Genomic DNA, 19,547 nt, shown 5'->3' on the forward strand with positions numbered 1-19,547 from the left:
GAGGGAGCTCTTCTTAATATTTTGACACCAAAATCATGTCGATACACCTTACCGACTGCGAGTAAAGCCACCCACGCTTTAACTTGACAGACTGTAAGTTTAAATCTTCTAGAAAAGCAAAATTTGTTCCGATGGAGAGTATGTTGAAATAAAGTGACGCTTTGTATTTCTAGTTCGTGCACGGTTCCTTTGATATAAATGTAATGCTCGCTCGAAGGCTACCATTATATTCCGCGGAATATTTAACTCTAAACAAAAACGTAATTTCGGGAAGTTTTTTCAAAATTATTTCAATGGAACTTCCATCTACAATTTTGAGAATATCGTGAAGCACATGAATCAGTGTGCAAACGGTCGAATCATTTTCTGAAGAATGAATACGAGTAACCCCTGGTAACACCTTCATCAGTTCAAAAGCGTCAAATTTTCACGTTCTGTCTTCTAAATCTTGATCGTTTGAATTCCTGGAAATCTGAACAATAATAAATGGTTTTCCAGATTAATAAAGTATGAAATTGTTCGGTCCTGAATAATCTTGTTAAAAAAACTTGTATTTTTCTGAAAATTATTCTTTTTGTTATAAAATTAATCTTATGCTTAGAAAATTTAACTTACTGGTACAAAATTCAATTACTTGGTTGAAAATATAAATATTAGGTTGAAAATTCCCTTAACATTTGAAATATTTATTTAAAATTTATTGTACTTTAAAAATTAATTGTTATTAGTAGAAAATTAATCTTCTTGGTTGAAAATTGATCTTTTTGGTTCAAAATTCATTTATAGAGTTGAAAATATATTTTATTTCATTGCGAATTAATGTTTTTATTGATAGGTTTACTATTTTGTTTTAAGTTTCAAATTTTCAAAATGCATATTATTGAGTGAGAAATGTAATTATTTAGTTAAAAATTAATTTTCTCTAGTGCCGATGCATCACTTTAGTTTAAATTGAATTGCCTTTGTTAAACATTTAACTAATTTTTTAAAAATTCGCTTTTTTAGTTAGAATTTTTTTTGTGCTGAAGATGTGACTCGCTCGTGCGATAAATGCCTATGTGATGAAATATAGGGACCAAAGCGTACTTTTTGTCACCCTCATAGGGTACTTTTTTAGCGCTCTGTAAAATCCGAATGAATTTAGAGAAATTTGAGGGAAACGAGAATTTAACAGAATTTAAAAGAATTCATGTCAAATTCCAAATAAAATTCCCAAAGATATTTGAAAATCTTTTCAAGTCCTTGAAATCCTACGAAATCCCTCACTTCCTACTAATCAGTCAAAAGTTGCTTTGTAACTTTCTTAAGTTACCTAAAATATTATAAATTTCTTGAAATCTTTTCAAGTCTCATTAATTTTGTTAAAAGACCAATGATCTAAAAAAATTGTGATCTAAAAAAAAATCCATTGAAATAAGTAAAATTCAGTAACTTTAGAAGAATTCAAGTGAATTGAAAAATCACAAGAATTCCAAAGAGTTAAAAAGAATTCAGGATGAACTCAAAAAATAATTTTAAATCTCTTCAAATATTTGAAGCCCTACAGAATACCTCACGTCTCGTGAATATATTCTTTGAAATCAACTAAACTATTATAAAATCCAGTTGACTTTTATGATATTTCCTGAAATCCTGGAAAATATAATAAAATATGTTGAGAGCTTTAAAATCCCTTAAAATCATTGAAATACTGAGAAATCTGATAAAATCTTTTAAAATACCTATATCTCCCGGAATTCCAGAAAATTCTTAATCTTAATATATTTCAAACGCTTTGAATTACCTTCAAATGAATAAAAGTAATTTAAAAATTCCCTCAAATATTTCAAATTAACAGCTCTTAAAAATGCCTGGGATTTTAGAAGTTTTAAAAATGCCCTAGAATCTTAAAAAATTCAAATTATTGAAATCTATTAAAAATTCTCGGAAACTTTCAAAACACTCTGAAATAATTCAAAAGATTTCAGGACAATTCAGAAATAGGTATAGATCCGAATTGAAAAGTGTTTAACCCATGAGTTAATTTATTGAAAGAAAAGTGACTAATGTGAACTTTTCATTTTAAAAAGTGTCTAAAAAATGACTAATAGTGACTGTGTAGCAGCCCTGATTATTTCTGGCAGTTAATTCTTACAGAAATTTCTTGATTTTTTCTTTTTTTCACAATACCTGACTCTTGGCAGCTTTGACCTTATTATAAATTTTTATAAAGTTCCATTATGGGCTGGAAATAGCGTACCCTATAGGGACACAATCTTAAAAATAGGGCACTTAAGGACCTAAACTGAATTTAGGGCACAATAGAGGATATAGGGACCGGTCTGTGAGGTCTGCGTGGTTGCAACAAAATTTGTGTGTGGAAATAACTACTACGCTTTTCATTGCAAATTCATTTTTTTAGATTCAAGGTGAATTCTTCCGTTTCGAAATTTAGCTATTTGATTGGAAATTCCGTTTTAATTAATTAATAATTAATTTTTTAATTGACAATTTAATTCTTACATCTTTTCGTTTAAAACTGATATCTTTGAGTTATAAACTCAATTATTTGATTGAAATTAAAAGTTGTTTAGGGAAGTCATGGAATTTCAAAATAATTGGGATTTTATAGCAACCGTGAAATATTGGCCCAAGAAGCGAGCAGTTGGGAGTTTCACAATGGGAGTGAATTCATGCATCAGGTTTTAATCACTTAAATATACGGGAATTGGTGAAAAAATATTCTGGACGTAAAATTCGCTTGGAAATTTTATATTAATTATATTTTTGAATTGCGAAAGTCTCCTAAAATGGTCAGCACCCTTTTTATATGTAATACTCTTTTATTTACAAAATAATAAAAAAATTAAAAACATTTTACGCATGTTGCCTGCCTTGCCGACATACGGAAATAAACAGAAATGTCAAGAATTGTATTATTTGAAATTTTTTTCATGGAATTGATAAATTAAAAATGCAAGCATTATTATTTGTTAAATTTTGAATATGGGTCAAGTATAACCTGATAAATTCAAATTATTTAATTTTAAAAGTTTTAAATTGAAAATTGAAATGCAGAATTCTAAGTGTTTCTAGTTGTGGATTATCATATTTTGGAGGCCATTAATTTTTACGCCTAATCAAGTTAGAGTAACTCTTCTTTACGTATACGCTGCAACGCGAAAATGACTTATTTATTACATGAAAACATTTGTTCTTGTTTCCAAGATTGAAGAAGTAAGAGAAAAATCTTGATTGGAATATATTGATTTTGAAAGAACAAGAAGCTTTAAGTATTATAACGCTAGGCGTAAGTAATTTTAAAATATCTTCCTTTTTAATTTAATAGACTCAATATTAAAATGGAAGTTTTAATATTGTCAGAAATAAATATTGACAACTTCAAGTACCTAGATGACAATTTTGACTTCCCAGTGGGCACAAAGTTAGGCGTCATCGTTGCGACATCTTTACGACATCCTATGTCCATGCTGTTAAGGTGTCTTTACGATATCGTAAATAAGTCGTATGATCAGACGATGTCTTGACGATATCGCAAAGACATCGAAACGACATGGAAATAGGATGTCGTAAAGATGTCGTAACGATTTCGTAAAGACGTCGCCAAATTTTGTACATACTAGGATCCTATCATATATACCTACCTGCAATAAATAAAACTTTCGTGTTCGAACATGAAACGATTTATTACAATTCATAAAAGTATTATAATAAATTCCAGTCATAAAACAGATTCTTAATTTGTTTTGATATTTGGGATTTAATTACAATCATAAACTTAATACTAACAATTCAATTAATCGTTTGATGTCGCAGAAAGTATTTTCATATTGCTTTTAAAAACTTTCATAGATACTCTTGTATAATAATAATAATAATAATTCATTTTTATAGCACATTTTTTTTAAATCTCGCTATTAAAATATATTGGAAATTATTTAAGAGGAAATTAATAAATATTTGATGAAAATTTACAAATTTACAGTATTATTATTATATAGATGAATAAAACTATAGTATGAGAATTACATGAAAACAAAATAGAGATAATTTCTAAATAAACGCCAAAATAATTGATTGTCCATATAATCGAATCGCCAGCATGGTCCATAGGCTTTGATGAATTCCATCAGTTATTTTCGATTTTTATTTTAATTTTTGCAATACTTGTAATTTATTTTTTAATTTAATGAGCGAAAAACAATGGTACGTTCTAATACAAGTAAAAATATTGTATTACATCGAGCTTTTTATTATAACGATTCGTAAAAAACATTATGGCGTACATTTATAGTATAGTTATATAAAATATGTCAAAAATATTATAAATTTTTTATATACTGTTCAACAAAAACAAGCCAAGATTTCTTAACCCGGTTAAATTACGAGAATTCGCTTATCTTTCAAACAAATCTATATTAATTTATTAATTTATTTATATTTATTAACTTATTAATCTTAATTCAAACTTATTTTTCGGCGTTTTTTTGTGCAAAGTCTAGAAAACGTCCCTAAAACGGGGTGTATTATGCTGTTCCACAATTGCAAGAACATCAAAACCTTCTTGAACGTTTTTTACTGACTTTGCTATTTCTTTTAAGCATATTAGTTTTAGGTTTTCCAAAGCATATTTATTTGCTGCGGCAAGCATTTTTTCTGATTGGCCTTCTCTTAAATTTTCCACAGTATCAGTATAAATATACCTTAATAAATGCTCATCAATTTCTGGTTCGATATAGTTTATTTTTCAATTCGTTTTGCTTCGATTCTCTTCTTTTGTTTCCAAACATCGATGTAAAAATTGGCGATCTAGCCACGAGCAACATTTTGTGTGTCGAGAATTCCGGGCCTCGGCATATCATTTTTACGTATGCTAAAATCTGGGTTTTGTAAAGAAAAAGCAGATCTTTAGTTATTTCACTTTTTGAATTTTTGAATTCGATGGTGATTTGAGGGGGTTTTTGCAAAAGAATCTGGATAGAGTTTACAAAAATGATAAAAAATTTATAAATTGATGTTAGTTTTTTAAAATCTGCATTAGCCTTGTCATGGTACATGTGCTAATTTAGCGAACTCCAAATCAAGCCTAAATTTTGCGCAGTATAACAACCCAGTGGGGGCAAAATTTGGCGACGCCTGTACGACATATTTACAACAACTTTACGACATCCTATGTCCATGTCGTTTCGGTGTCTTTGCGATATCGTAAAGACATCGTCAGATCATACGACTTATTTACGATATCGTAAAGACACCTTAACGACATGGACATAGGATGTCGTAAAGTTGTCGTAAAGATGTCGTAACGATGTTGTATAGACGTCGCTAAACTTTGTGTCCACTGGGGTATCATATAAAAGGATAAAAGTATTGAAAGAGAAGGAGAAGGAAGTAAATTACTGAGGATAGGTTAAAAACTTCTTCCCTGGTTCACTAACGAACTCACTGCAATAATAATTTTTTTCCTCAATTTGGTCATTGTTGATCAGTTAATTTAGGTATTGGCCGTTATCCGTGACCGGTATAACATTTTTTTAAATTTTCTGTGTTAAAGAAAAAAAATCAAAATTCATATGAATTATATTAAATATTAACCCCTATCCGTAGTTCAAATGTAAGTTGTTGAAATGCACGTTGAAATGAAGTTGTATTGACTGCACAATTTACCAAATTTACAGGACAAACTTTTGAAAAAGTGTTTTTTTTTAAAGCTACATCATAATGAATTTAGATCAATTAAAATATATATTGTAGGACTAATTCACATAGACTTACTGACGGGTTAGTCTGGGACAAAACATAAGGAATCTCATTTTTATCTCTAACTAAATAAATGAATTTTTTTAAATAAATGACAGAAGAAACAACATTATCGACCCTAATACGACCCTAACTTTGAACTATCTTCAGAAGACTTGAATTTTTAACCTAAAAATACGACTTTTTAAACAAAAAATTTAATTTTCTCTCAAATTTCTTTACTTTTTATGGAAAAGAAAGAATTTTCAAGCAAGAAAACTAATTTTCTAAAAAAAAGACGAATATTTTACAAAATACATGAATTTTAAACCAAAAAGTGGAACTTTCCACTAAAAAAGAATAATTTGAAATCATTCCGTTCTTGCAAGAATTGAATAGTTACGTTTCTAGATATAAAAAATAATTATAAAAAAGCTATTTCCAAAAAAATATAAAAAAATTCAGCCAAAGAGATGACTTTTTAACTACAATGATGAATCCTCACCAAAAAATGAATTTTCAACAAAAGAGTTCAACATTTAACCCAAAAGTTCATTTTTTAACCAAGAAGATACATTTTCTAAAAATAGAATACTTAAATTTTTAACTTTTTAAACAAATATTTGCATTGTGAAAAAGATAATTAATTTATGTAATTTTGTTAAAGTTTCGTGAAAACATGGGACAAAGCGAAGAATTCTTCAAAAAATGAGAAAAAAGGGGAATAGAGGAAAGAGTGTAAAGCCTAAAAGATGGAAGTGATTTTTAAACTTATTAAGTTCATAACATCGTGTTTTCGTAACATTATATGAACCTTTATATTTCAGGTTTAACTTCTAGTAGGCTTACTGCATCAAAAGATGTTATTTCGATAAAAACTACAAGAAAAATACGCGTTGAAATTTTGGAATGAAACTGAACTGAATCAAATAGCATTATCTCAGTCTTAAGAAAATTCCACAATAATTCGTAATAACAAATCTTCTAAATAGATACAATGTTATTCTGTGGAATTTAATGAATAAATCAGAATTTTTTCTGTGTATGAACGTGAATAATACGAACTATACGACAAGTGACTCATTGTTTAGTTACATGAGAAAACCATAATTGCAAGATTAAATTATAAAACCAAAAATTTGGGAACAATGAATTTTATTTTTTTGAAGAAAAATGTTTTTATCTCTTTTTGCACAAAGAAGTTTTTTTTCGAAATTTCTAAACTACCCTTTGTCCCAGTTAGTCTCAGGAACTCTTTCTCCAGCCGCTCGGTGCGGTGATATTCCAATCGGAAATATTCGTAACTCTCTCGGAAACACTCGGAATATCTGTTTTAAGGTCAAATGTGCGCACGAGATGCATCTCGACTACTCTTGATTTACGTTTATAAAACGTATAAAACTCACTGACGAAGTTTGCATTTTTTTAATTAACACAATTAACGGAGAGTGTTTCTTTCTTGAGGATATTTGAAAATTTTTAAAACAATTTCCATTTGCTTAAATAATGTTTATCTTCATAAATCGTAAAAAGTTTATTTTTTCTGCAATTAATGACACAGATCACAAATGTTAAAAGTGATATTTTTTGTTTAAACTTAATCGAAAATATTTTAACAATTAATAATCATTCGTTTGCTCCTTTTCATTGGGTAGGTGAAGAAAATTCTAGTTTTTTTCGAATTTCTTACACTATATCGCTTCTTATTCAATATTTTCTTATTTCAGAATTTAAACCCTGTATTTTTTAAATAATTATAATTAATTGCTGTAAAAAAGTGCAGTCCTTTTTTCCTTAAAATGTCTTCCCTGTTTTGTTTCATTTATACACTTTAGGAAAGATCTAAATAAAAATTATTTCCAATTTACAAATTTCATTAATCTCCGGGGATGATTTTAAGAAAAGAGGACTACATTACTTAGAGAAATTGAATTTAATTGTTTAATTAAAACATTTTTTAAACAATATATGGTATACGTTCTAGGATAAGGAAATACTTCATAAGAAGCGACGTTGTTTGATTAAAAGCAAATTTTCAGATTCAATTTAAAACCCATTTTTTATTTAACATTTGACTGTGCATTCTTTGTTTCTTTTTTATTTTTTAATTTGGGTTTTAAGAATAAAAATAAAACTACGCGTCTGATAAAAAAGTGAATGATAAGAAATTTGTAGATCTTTGTTGAGTGGCCAATATTTTTTTATCCAGCTTTACTCGTATATTGAATAGTTTGACCGAAAAATGAATTTGTTTATTTTTATATTTTTCATGCGATCAAAATTGGAATTTTTGATTTTTAGAAAAAATCCAAAAAGTTGTAATGAATTGTTGGCCTTAAGATGTTGATTTAATGAAATTTGACTAAGTCAAATTTTACATAAAACCAATACCTTCTTATTAGGATAAAAATGTAAAAAAATTTAAATAATTGAAGATTGCTTAAGTACTTACTGAATATCCGTAAGAAACATATGAGTCAAAATTCGTTAATTGTGTTATTATTTACAGAAAATAATGAAATTTCACGCTTCACACAAAAACTGCCCTTGAAAGTCATGAACTTTATATCATTAATACCAAAACATTATAACTTTTTACGACTTATAGGTGAAAAATGGTTAAGAAATAATAATTGCATGAAGAATTCAAATTTATTATAAAGATACTTGGGAACTCATAACTAATCGCTAGAAATAATTCATGTTGAAAAAATTCGGCAAAATACTGTTTTTAGTGTGAATTGTATCAAAATCTGCTAGTTTGCACTTTTTGGACTACTTTCGGGGCACAATAAAAGTCTATTGGGACGAGGTCAAAACTTAAAAAAAAAATGTATTTGATATAACTAATCACATGCAATTAAAGAAAAGTTTTGTTTTTTTAAAACTAAATTTTTATTTGATACAAGGAAATATTTCGAGAAGAGTACAGACAACATTTTTAATACACATAATTTATACAGTAAGAAAAAATATATGTAGAAAATGTTAAAAAGGAAATCAAAAAGTTCTGAGCGCCCGCTTTTTAATTTATATTATTGATGCGTACTGATAGAACATCTTATTGAAAAACTTACAATTCTCGAAGTTTCTTTAAAACTGATTACAATTTTATAAACGTTTTTTAACATCATTCGATTAAAGATTATGATACTCTTAGTGCAGTAAAAAATTTGTTTTGATGTGCATGATTCAATCAATACCAAAATTATATAGTATGAAATGAAGTTTGAATTTCCGAGCTAATCAATTTTTTCCAATATGAAAGATTAAATCAATAAAAATAATAATAAAAAAACGATTATCAAATAAATCTTAAACTATGAAATGAGTCACATTTTTAGAAATGTAAAGAGTAAACCTAAATCTTACGAACTCTTGTCGTTATTTTCTATGAAGTCCAACGCCATATTTCTAAACGCGATCACATTATATTTTTCAGCAATTGCCAGGACTTCGGAAGCTTTCTCGATATCTGTGACCGATCTGAACATTTCTTGCATACAAATTAGTTTGAGATTTTCTAACATGTACTTATCAGCTGCTACAAGCAGTTTTTCTGCCTGTCCTGTTTCTAAATTACTGACAGTATCAGAATAAATGAACCATAACATATGACCAATAATGTCTGAATCAACATCGGTTATTGTTATTCGGATTTTTTTCGATTCTTCCATTTGGGATTCCAACATATCTCTAAAAACGAGGGACCTAACCGATAAAATCAATTTATGCGTATCAAACATCTCATCCCCACAAGTAATCTCTACGTCGCTATACAGACCTAGTGGAAAAAGCATAAAAAAATCGGTCGCCATTCCGCCATCAGGAACTTCGATTATCATATTGGGTATTAAAACTTGGTCTTTTCTTGTAATCTCGCAATATAAAAAACAGTGATCATTAATTAAAATTTTTCGAGGAATGTTGTCTTTATCATTCATGAAGCATTTGAGCGGAACTGCAAAATGATAAATAGAATCATTTCTGATATTTTCCAGCTTCATACTCTCTAGAAGGGTCATTTTCAGGTCCCAGTTTAAGTAATAAAGGGAGGCCTCGTATTTAAGTTTTGGACTTAGATCCTTCGATTTGAAGTTCATGCTCATGCGGACGCATTCATCCGAGTGAAGAAGATTTAAAGTACACGCGATTTGAGGATCTTCTTGCAAAATAATATCAACGGAGCTAGTCTTACTTGCTTTTATAGAGTCAAAATGCACAGAAATCAATTTATAAACGTTTGGATCCTTTCCTGATGGGTAACGAGAATTATTTGCTGATACCATCCTTGTCATTTCCAAGAGGTCAATTGCTACGGCCATCTTGCTATAGTTGTTGTCCTCGAATTTTTCAATTTTTGAGCACCAGAAACTATAAAACAAAGAAAAGTAACTTTTTATATTAACATGTTTTCGGAATGGAACCTATATATTTCAGATATGACTTGGTACGCTCACTGTATTAGAAGATAAATGTTTTAATTACAAAATTTTGATAAAAATTAGCACCTACTAAATTTCATGAATAAAATAGGATTGTCTGCATTTCGGAGAAATCTTACAATAGTTCATAACAGACAATGTTCAAGGCAGACATAATATTATTCCATGAAATTTAATAAATAAATAAATAAGGAATTTGTTTACTATATATAAGTGAAGAAAACAAAGTATGCTACGAGTGACTCATTGTTTAGTTACACAAGAAATCCAAAAGATAGAAAGAAATTTTTAGAATTATTTAATGAAAGAAAATATTTTTCAAATAGTGTAAATTCAAAACTTGGAAACAATGATTTTAATATTTTTAAAAAGAACAATGTTTTTATATCTATGTTTATACAATTAAATTTGTTTTTTGATTTTTCTTAATTATACTTTGTTCTATTTCAAATACTTACTGTTTATAATCTTTTCTGAAATATTTCGAAAACCCTTGTTTCTTAATCCTTTTTCCTTAAAAATTTTCACGAGTACGAGCGATGAAATATTTTGATAAAAATAAACTTCTTTCGATGAGAGACTAACATAGACTGAAACAGACACAATAATGGAAATATTATATTGAAAACTTACCGAAAATGTAATAGTAAAGAGCAGAAATGAGTATATAAGAATTTATGAGAATTTATAAGAATTTACCAATTTTGTCACACAATTAAATGATGTTTATAAATAATATCCAAAAAATTAAGGAATATAATTTAGTAGATCAAAGCAGAATTTTATAATGAAAAAATAAAAAAATAAAATCTCTTCATATTACAAGTAACTTATTATACTAAAAAGTCTTAAGTTTTTTTTCAGAAATAAAAGTTGTCCAGACCAAAATTCACACATTTAGTTTGGAAAAGTAGACACCTTAAATATTTTCAAACCTTATAGACTTTTAAACATAATCCATAAGACGTGGTTGTTTTAAATGTATGATGATTATTATTAATTGAAGAAAAAAAGTTTCTTAACAAAGAGGTTAGAAATAGATTGTTTTCGAGGACGAAAATACATTTTTCAAAAAAATACAACTTTTAGTTCTGAACTTAAGTATAATGTAAGTTCATTCGTTTACTATAAGCTAAATTTAAAACGTGAAACTATTGAATACAGAATCTATATTTATCATTGCTTAAAATAAACCAGGCTTAATTTATTAATATTGCATTTTTGTTTCTAAATGCTATAAAGCTAACAATTTTTAAAGTATATAACAAAATAAACTATATTTATTATCCGGATCCCCTAAGATCATCTAAAAATTGTTGTAATTATTCACTTGTTTAATTTTATATTGCACTCAAATTTTTAATCTATAAAATATCAATCTCAAAAGAAACTTCTTATTGCACTACATAAATTTATTTCTGCAATTACTAAGAAAAAATGCATTTATTGCACGGTGTGATAGAAATAAAACTATTTCTTTACATTAAAATTTGTTATTATTACAGACCATAAAAACATTATGAGATACATAGAAAATAGTTATAACAAATTGATTAACCATTCGCAATAACATTAAAGAGAAATGCATATATATAAGATTCAATTACTAATTGTAAATGCCCGCTAAATTTGCATTTTAAAAGTTGTTATGGTTTACAAAATTTACTTAAATTCAAAATTGAAGAAGGACCGAAGAATAATTTATAAATAAATTTAAAAAATCAGAAGTAGCTTATTTTGAAACGAACCATACAATTTATTAAAGTTATTTTAAGTTTGCGATTTCTTTGCGTTATTTTGTACAAATTTCAAGACAATGTCCCTAAAGCCCAGGACATTGTACTTTTCAGCAATTGCAATGACATCAAAAGCGTCCTGAACGTTTATAATTGATTTAACTATTTCTTTCATACATAAAAATTTAAGGCTTTCTAATGCAGACTGATTTCCGGCTCAGTATCAGTTATTTTCATTTCATTTACCTCCGAATCTTACATTTTATGTTCAAGCTTAGCTTGAAATACTGACGATCTAGTCATTAGTAAACCTTTGTGTGCTAAGAATTCCTGTTTTTTACAGATAATTCTTACGCCGGTAAAAAGCCGGATTTTTAAAAACGAAGATAAGTTTTTTATAATTTCGATTTTTGGAGTGTCAATTTGCATGTTAGTCAAATTTTGATCTTCCCTCGTAATTTTCAAAAATAGATAGCAATAGTGTTCTCTACAGACTTCAATCGGGAGTGAAAAATAAAAATTGGAATTGCCTGTAATATTTTCCAAGTGTAAATCTTCTCAAAAAGGAAAGCACGAATGCAATACGGATTTCAAGTAATAAAGCGACGCTTTGAAATTTAGATTTACATATAATTCATCGCTTGAAACAATAAATGACATGCTTGTACAAATACAATCCGATGTGCAATCTTCAATGCTGAAGTAACAATAAATTATGGGATCTTTTTGCAAGGAAATTTCAATTTCTTTGAATTTATTTTGAGCATGGTGATCCACTTGAATCTAAGTATAAGTGGTTGGATACTTTTCAGAAGAATAAGGAAGAGTAACCCTTGGGAACATCTTTATCAGTTTTAAAACTTCAAAATGCCCTGCCATTATTTCGCATACTACCTTCTAATTCTTTAATGTTTCAATCCCAGGAAATCTAAAAAAAATTATTTTTAAAACTAGGTATTTATAAAGTCATTTGGAAAAATGATAGGCCCTAAATAATATTTGAAAATTTGAGATCTGACGTAATAAGTGATATTCTCTCTAAGTCGACTCATCTGCACGAAAGTAATAATAATAAGTAAATAGATATATTTTTAAAGTAAAGCTTTAGCTTGCGGCTGTGGATTGAGTTGAAGTTTCAGAATCAATTCATACTTGAGAAATGTAATTATTACTAAACTTATAATTTACTTTAAAGTTTATAATATTTTGTGACCAACTTCCATTTATTTCAGTATTATTATTTCCGTAGAATTTGTCTTCCACTTGTCTCAATTTATCTCAATTTATCTAGAATCTTTGTAACACTTAGAAAATATTTTTTAAGCGAGTCACGTAAAATGTGGGATATGCTATATTTAGTTTGACTTTTCCTTTGTAAGGTTTCACTGTCATTGAAATTGTAAACATATTTATTATATTTCTAAATGAAATTAATATTATATTTATCGAAGTGTCTAGGCTCACTAAAAATATTTGTTCTGCGCTCACTGAATTTTGACGAACCCAGACCCGGCCAATATTTATAAAAATTTTAGCTTGTTAAATAATAATTTAAAATCTTAGGTAGCTCTTAATTAATGAAATAATATAAAATTTAATAGCGCATGCATTTCTCAAGGTTAGGAAACAATATACTTTGCGCCTTTGTATAGCGCGAAAACATTTTTTTTCATAATAAAAGTAAGAGTCAAAATGTTTTAAATCCAAGATAAAATCTCACATATTTCGAGAACGAAAGCTTTTTAATTGTATGTTTTTAAAAACCTAAAGCAATTTCTTTCTTTATAGTAAATTTTAAATTATATTTCATTCTATTTTAAATACTTACGATTTTCGTAAAGTCTCGTTCTTTAACCCTTCTTCCAGCGAAATTTTTAAAGAGATGAATGATCACAATTCTCAATGAAAATATAAACGTCTTTCGATGAGAGACTAATGTAAAATGAAAATTGCATTTTGTGTACACGAGAATGGAAATATTGCTTCGATAATTTACCGGGAAATATAATAGTAAAGAGTTTCTGAGAATTTACATATAAACTTTGCTACAAAACTATTGGAATAGTTTGTTTTCAAATACTGTAAATCAAAGTATCATTAAGGTTACTAATGATATGCATTAAAACAGAATTTTGCTTTTGCAAAAATAAATTTTTATTTGTTTCGGAAAAGTGTTTCGAAAAAGTGTATAAAGAAAAATACAGATATAAAACTTTTTAATATGTATAATCAATACATTGATGCAGAATATAGAATATACTGAGAAGTAGAACACAAATTTCTGAGTTTCAATTTGATTATTCGAGAACTAATAATTCTCGCAGTTTCTTATCTGATCACATTTTTGAAATGTAATTTTTTTACATGTTCCAACTAAAGCTTAGAACACTTTGAGTGCAATTACAAATTCATTTTAATACACATAATTAAATCTCTAGAAAAATTGTAAAATTTCATAGATGAAGTACAAGTTTACTGAATAATCAGTTTATTCCAACATAAAAGATTAAGTCACCGCAAATAAATAAATTTAATTTTTAAATAAATCTTAACCTATCCTCGAATAAGTCACATCTTTAAAATTGTAAAGAGTGAACCTAAATCTTTTATGAAGTTCAACGCAATTTTCTTAAACCCGATCACATTATATTTTTCAGCAATTGCAAGGACTTCGAAAGCTTTTTCGATATCTGTGACAGACTTTGAAATTTCTTTCATACAAATTACCTTGAGATTTTCTAAAATGTACTTATTAGCTGCTGCAAACAGTTTTTCTGCCTCTCCTGTTTCTAAATTATTGATAGAATCAGAATAAATGAAGCGTAATATATGATCCATAATGTATTAAGGATGTAAACTACGTACAATCAATCTCAAAAGTTTCCTATCTCTGAAATGATTTATAAAATCGAAAAAACAAGATCTATTATTAATTGCTGTAAATCTTGATGGAGGCTCCTAAGCACACTTTAGAAAAAAATTATTCAGGTAAAAATTGTTTATTGAACAGTAGTTATCTGAAGATTTAGTTTTTCCTTTCTCTTTAGCGAGAAGTTACAATTTTTATTTAATCCTAATGATCAAGGCCTCATTTTATTCTGTAAAGGATTCTCTAAATTTCTATTTGGCTTGATTTTAGAAAAAAAAATTATAGAGAAATCAGACAGTTATTATTGTTATAAACAATCATAGTTTAAATTTTAATCAAAACCACCCAAAAAGAATTGTAGAGAATCCTTCAAAGAATAAAATAAGGTCTTGATCATTAGCATTAAATAAAAATTGTAACTTTTCTCTAAAGTGCGAGGAAAAACTAAACCTTTAAATAACTACGGTTAAATAAACAATTTTAAACTGAATAATTTTTTTCCGTAATGTGCTTAGAAGCCTACATCAAGATTAACAGAAATTAATAATAGATCTTTTTTGTCGATTTTATAAGTCATTTTGAAGATAGGAAACTTTTGAAATTGATTGTACCTAGTGTACACCCTTAATATAAATAATTTAACAAACAAATGTTCAAAAAATTTATTATGTATTATGGCCGCAAAATACTTCAAAAATGCAAAATAGCTGTTCTATATCAAATTGATGCTCAAGACGGTATTTTTTATAATTTTTTCAACCTAATTTATTTTTATCAGTTAAGGGAAAAGTTTTGAAATATTTTAGACAGAAGCTAAATGATCTTATACAATTATTATTTGTTTTACCGCGTAATATTAGTATTAAACATATTTTATCATTATTTTAACAATTTTAATTTGTTTGAACAAAGAACAAATTGGGGAGCATCGATTACCAAAAACGAAAGACAAATTTCCTGGCACCCTAGTACTACATCTTCTGATTTTCGTTCTTGCTAAAACCACTGCTGCAAAAAATACCTATTGCTCTTTTATGATAGCTTGCATCACTGACGAAAAGAATGAAAAAATTGTATTAAAAAAAAATTCTGGTCTCCAAAATGGTTTATCTCGCTTCTAACTAATAGAATGTTTTCCTCATGAAAGCATAAACAGTAAGCGATGCATGATATCACAGAAAAGCAAGAAATGTTTTTTGTAAAACTTTTATAAGCATGTAAAATTCTATCTGAACAACTTTTTTTTACAGTCGTTGTTTCTGAGAAAAATTCAAAATTTGATTTTTGAAAAATAATTTTCCTCAATATTAATCAGTGATTATTTCTGAAAAAATTATTTTAGAAACTAGTGTTTTTGAGTGAATCAGTTTAGAAAAATTAATTTTAGAAAAACAGCTGTTATTTTTAACTTTAGGTATATACATTTTTCCGATCAATTGTGAATGCAAGCATTCTCACTTTGAAAAGAAAATTCAAAACACCTACGCGCTTTCGAAAATTATTGCAATTTGAAAAAATTTTCACTTTTTCAATTTTGCCTGCTTGAATTGGAGTGGGTTAATTGTATTTTTTATCCATATTTTAAATAGTTTTGATTTTCTTATACGATAAGATAAGCAACTATAAAAACCGAAAGCAAATTTTTCCTGTTATAATATTCTGATTTGAAATATTCAAGTTTTATTAATTATTATAAAAATAGATAATTAAAATTCGATTTAAAGGACAATTACACGACTGTTTAAAAAAACCTTGTGTTTAGTATTTGGAACACGATGAAAATTCCTAAGTCCTGTACAAAATAATTTTTTAATGATTAATTAATTTATTTACTTTTATCATTATTTTTTACATACGAAAAATGACACATCTGATTATACTTTTATTTAAAGGAATCTGCATTATCATCAGAGCTAGTTAACATCGATCAGTGTGGATATCATTCCACAAGACGTGAAAAGAGAAATTAATACTATTGATTAATTCAGCTCTTAAGATAACAGAAAGCACTTTACTTGATTTCTGACTTGATGGAAAATAAATTTTTAAAATTTTAAAATTAAATTTGTTCTAAAAAAACATCTACTCATTTCGCTCCACTTGGAATCCAACTATAGAACTTCTGATTGCCAGTCGGGTGCTTTCGTATTAAAATATTAAAGAGATCGAAAGAAGAATCCTTTTTCAGGAATATACGCCATCTCAATACAGGTTTTAAATTTATGATACTTATCTTGAGATAGCGTATATTTATGAGAAAGGATTTTTTTTCTATCTCTCTAATAGCTTAATACGAAAGCACCTGACCGGCAATCTGAAGTTCTGTAGTTCGATTCCTAGTGGAGTGAAGTGAGTAAACCTTTTTTCAGGCAAAATTGAATATGCTTTATTGTCCTTAAACCGAATTTAGGAATATATTTTTCTCAAATTATATGTATGAATACTCGACAATCGGTTTGAAAGTTATGTGGTCAAGGCGGACGTAAAAATACTTATCCAAATTTCACCAATCCAAATATATTATACTTTTGTAATTCCTAAACCTCTGAAAAATTATAAAATACATATGAAATTGGAATAATCTATAATTCTAATTAAATATCACAAATAAGAGAACACTGATAGAGAATGGAAATATTAATACAGAAGTTTACAGAAAGATTGAATATATAAGAATTTCTCAGACTTAAACAACTGTATGATTTAATTGCATCTATTCATAATAGTAATATTTAATGAATTTAAAAAACAATTAAATTAATCTTCTGCAATGTTTTGTATTTATTTAACATCTGTCATAGAAATTTAAAGAAATTGTTAAAAATGCCTATAAGCATTTAAAATTGTTTCAAATTAGCAATCCCTGGATATTTCCTAAAGTCTATTTTTATACTCAATTAAAATCTATTTGAACCTTAAAACTAATCTGTGATTTTGTAAATTCATTGAAATAATTTAAAGTCATTATTACGAAGTTACCAGATTTGACAATCTTTGGTTTACAGAAAGAAGTACAAATTTGCAATTGAATATTTGAGGAAAAATTAATTAAGGATAAGGAGTTAGGAATTATTATGTATCGAGAGAAACACATTTTCAATGTATTTTTGCGAGATGAACAAATCCGATTCTTTCAAATCGATATTTCGAACAGACTTCTTAGAAACCGATTTTTTATATTATAATTATTCATGTCTATTAAATTAACACAAAATTCTTATTTAATATTCTTCTTTTCAATAATAAAAAATCTCGTGGAATCCCTAAAAATCTTTGGAATCCTTTGAAATCCCTTAAATGCGTTTGAAAAATTTTTAAATTCTTTCAGACTTTTTAGATTATTTGGAAATCCCGTAACATTCTTTAAGTTTCTTCGAATTGAACTTAATGTAAATTAAATCCTTACAATCGCTTGAAATCTTCAAAATCCTTGAAAATTTGTGAAAATGTCTTAAAATCTTTGAAAATGGATCAAAACGTAGAAATTCCATGAAATATTTCGTAATATAATGGAATTTCTTGAAAACTTTTTAATTCCTTTCAAATCCACTTATGTTCTTTGGAATTTTCTGAAATTTCTTAAAATGCATAAAATTCCCTTATAATCTTCTCAAATTTTTCAAATCCCTTGAAATATTTTTAAATCTTATAAAATCCGTTCGAATCCCTTAAAATTTCCAAAATTTCATTAAAATTCCCCGACATTCTGAATTAGTGAAAATTGTTCGTTGTCTCTTAAATTGAAATCCCGCGACTTCCTTTTTAATAATTCTTTAGTTGTTAAAATCCCCTCATGTTTAATAAAATCTCTTAAAATCCGCGTTTTATTCTGCGTAAATCATCCTTAATTCATTAAATCCTTAAATGAAACTCACAAAAATGGGGGGAGGGGTGTAAAATTTTTAAAATCATTTTGACGTAATCAATAAATTATGTGTAGTAGGGTAGACGATATATGATAAACAAAAGCATAAATCAAATAAATTTAATATTCTCTCCAAAATATATATGTTCTTTTGATAAAAAAATAAAGTAGTATAAATTTTACCTAAAACGAACAATACCTGATACTTCCACATTGGCTTTTAAAGCTAATACCTTTCTTATTTTCGAATTAAAAAAAATATAACAAAAGGATTATAATCTCAATTTTTTATTATGAATTTAAAGGTCAAATTAGATATTTACAAAAATGAATTATTGATTGTTTTTTTTCGTACGAATAAGAGTTTTTATACATTAATATATAACACCAAAGGGTACTTTTATCTTAGGCTAATAAATTTGTCTAGAAATTGACGACCTAGATGAGGACTCAAATACAATGACTAATGTATAACAAATTGTCTTGTTGCAAAAAAAAAACTCACTCACATTAAATTTCATAAAAAAAACAATGTCACCGTTGAATGCGCAGTAAAATTTCAGAAAATAATGTATTTGATATTTTTTATAAAATCGAAAATAAGAAGGTATTAAGTTTTTGGGAGTGCTAGATATTCCCAGAAATAACTTTAATTTGAACAAGACTAGGTTTTTTTTCGAAAAAAAAAACAAATCTTTCAAGAACAAGTTCAATTTTAAAAATTTTAATTTTCTGGACGACACTAATGTGTAGTTCATAAAAGAAAATTCGAACAATGTATTGAGAACAAAGAATATCTCTGAAAAGGCTGTCTAATCAGATATATCAAATTTATTCTACTGGAGTTCATTTTTCTCTATTATTCACTTTTATATTTATTATTGTTGATATTT

The 19,547-nt window shown here is 27.3% G+C and overlaps 2 protein-coding genes across 3 annotated transcripts in view; one reads left to right on the forward strand and one right to left on the reverse strand.

Annotated features, from left to right (window-relative positions):
• Positions 1 to 19,547, forward strand: part of LOC117168044 — a 95,585-nt gene that overhangs the window by 39,112 nt on the left and 36,926 nt on the right. The gene's annotated exons all lie outside the window — the stretch shown is intronic.
• On the reverse strand, positions 8,611 to 13,861 carry LOC117168042 (speckle-type POZ protein-like). Its single transcript, XM_033353382.1, has 3 exons — positions 13,749 to 13,861; positions 10,643 to 10,774; positions 8,611 to 10,113 (listed from the first exon to the last, which is right to left on the reverse strand). Exon 3 carries the CDS (start codon positions 10,062 to 10,064, stop codon positions 9,108 to 9,110), a length of 957 nt encoding a protein of 318 aa, XP_033209273.1. The 5' UTR covers positions 10,065 to 10,113; positions 10,643 to 10,774; positions 13,749 to 13,861; the 3' UTR covers positions 8,611 to 9,107.

Source organism: Belonocnema kinseyi, chromosome 2 (assembly GCF_010883055.1).
Source record: "Belonocnema kinseyi isolate 2016_QV_RU_SX_M_011 chromosome 2, B_treatae_v1, whole genome shotgun sequence".
In the NCBI taxonomy this organism is placed as follows: Eukaryota; Metazoa; Arthropoda; class Insecta; order Hymenoptera; family Cynipidae; genus Belonocnema; species Belonocnema kinseyi.

What these genes read in the sequence shown, in the direction of transcription:
- LOC117168042 (XM_033353382.1), bottom strand. Translation starts at nt 10,064, where the DNA reads ATGGCCGTAGCAATTGACCTCTTGGAAATGACAAGGATGGTATCAGCA.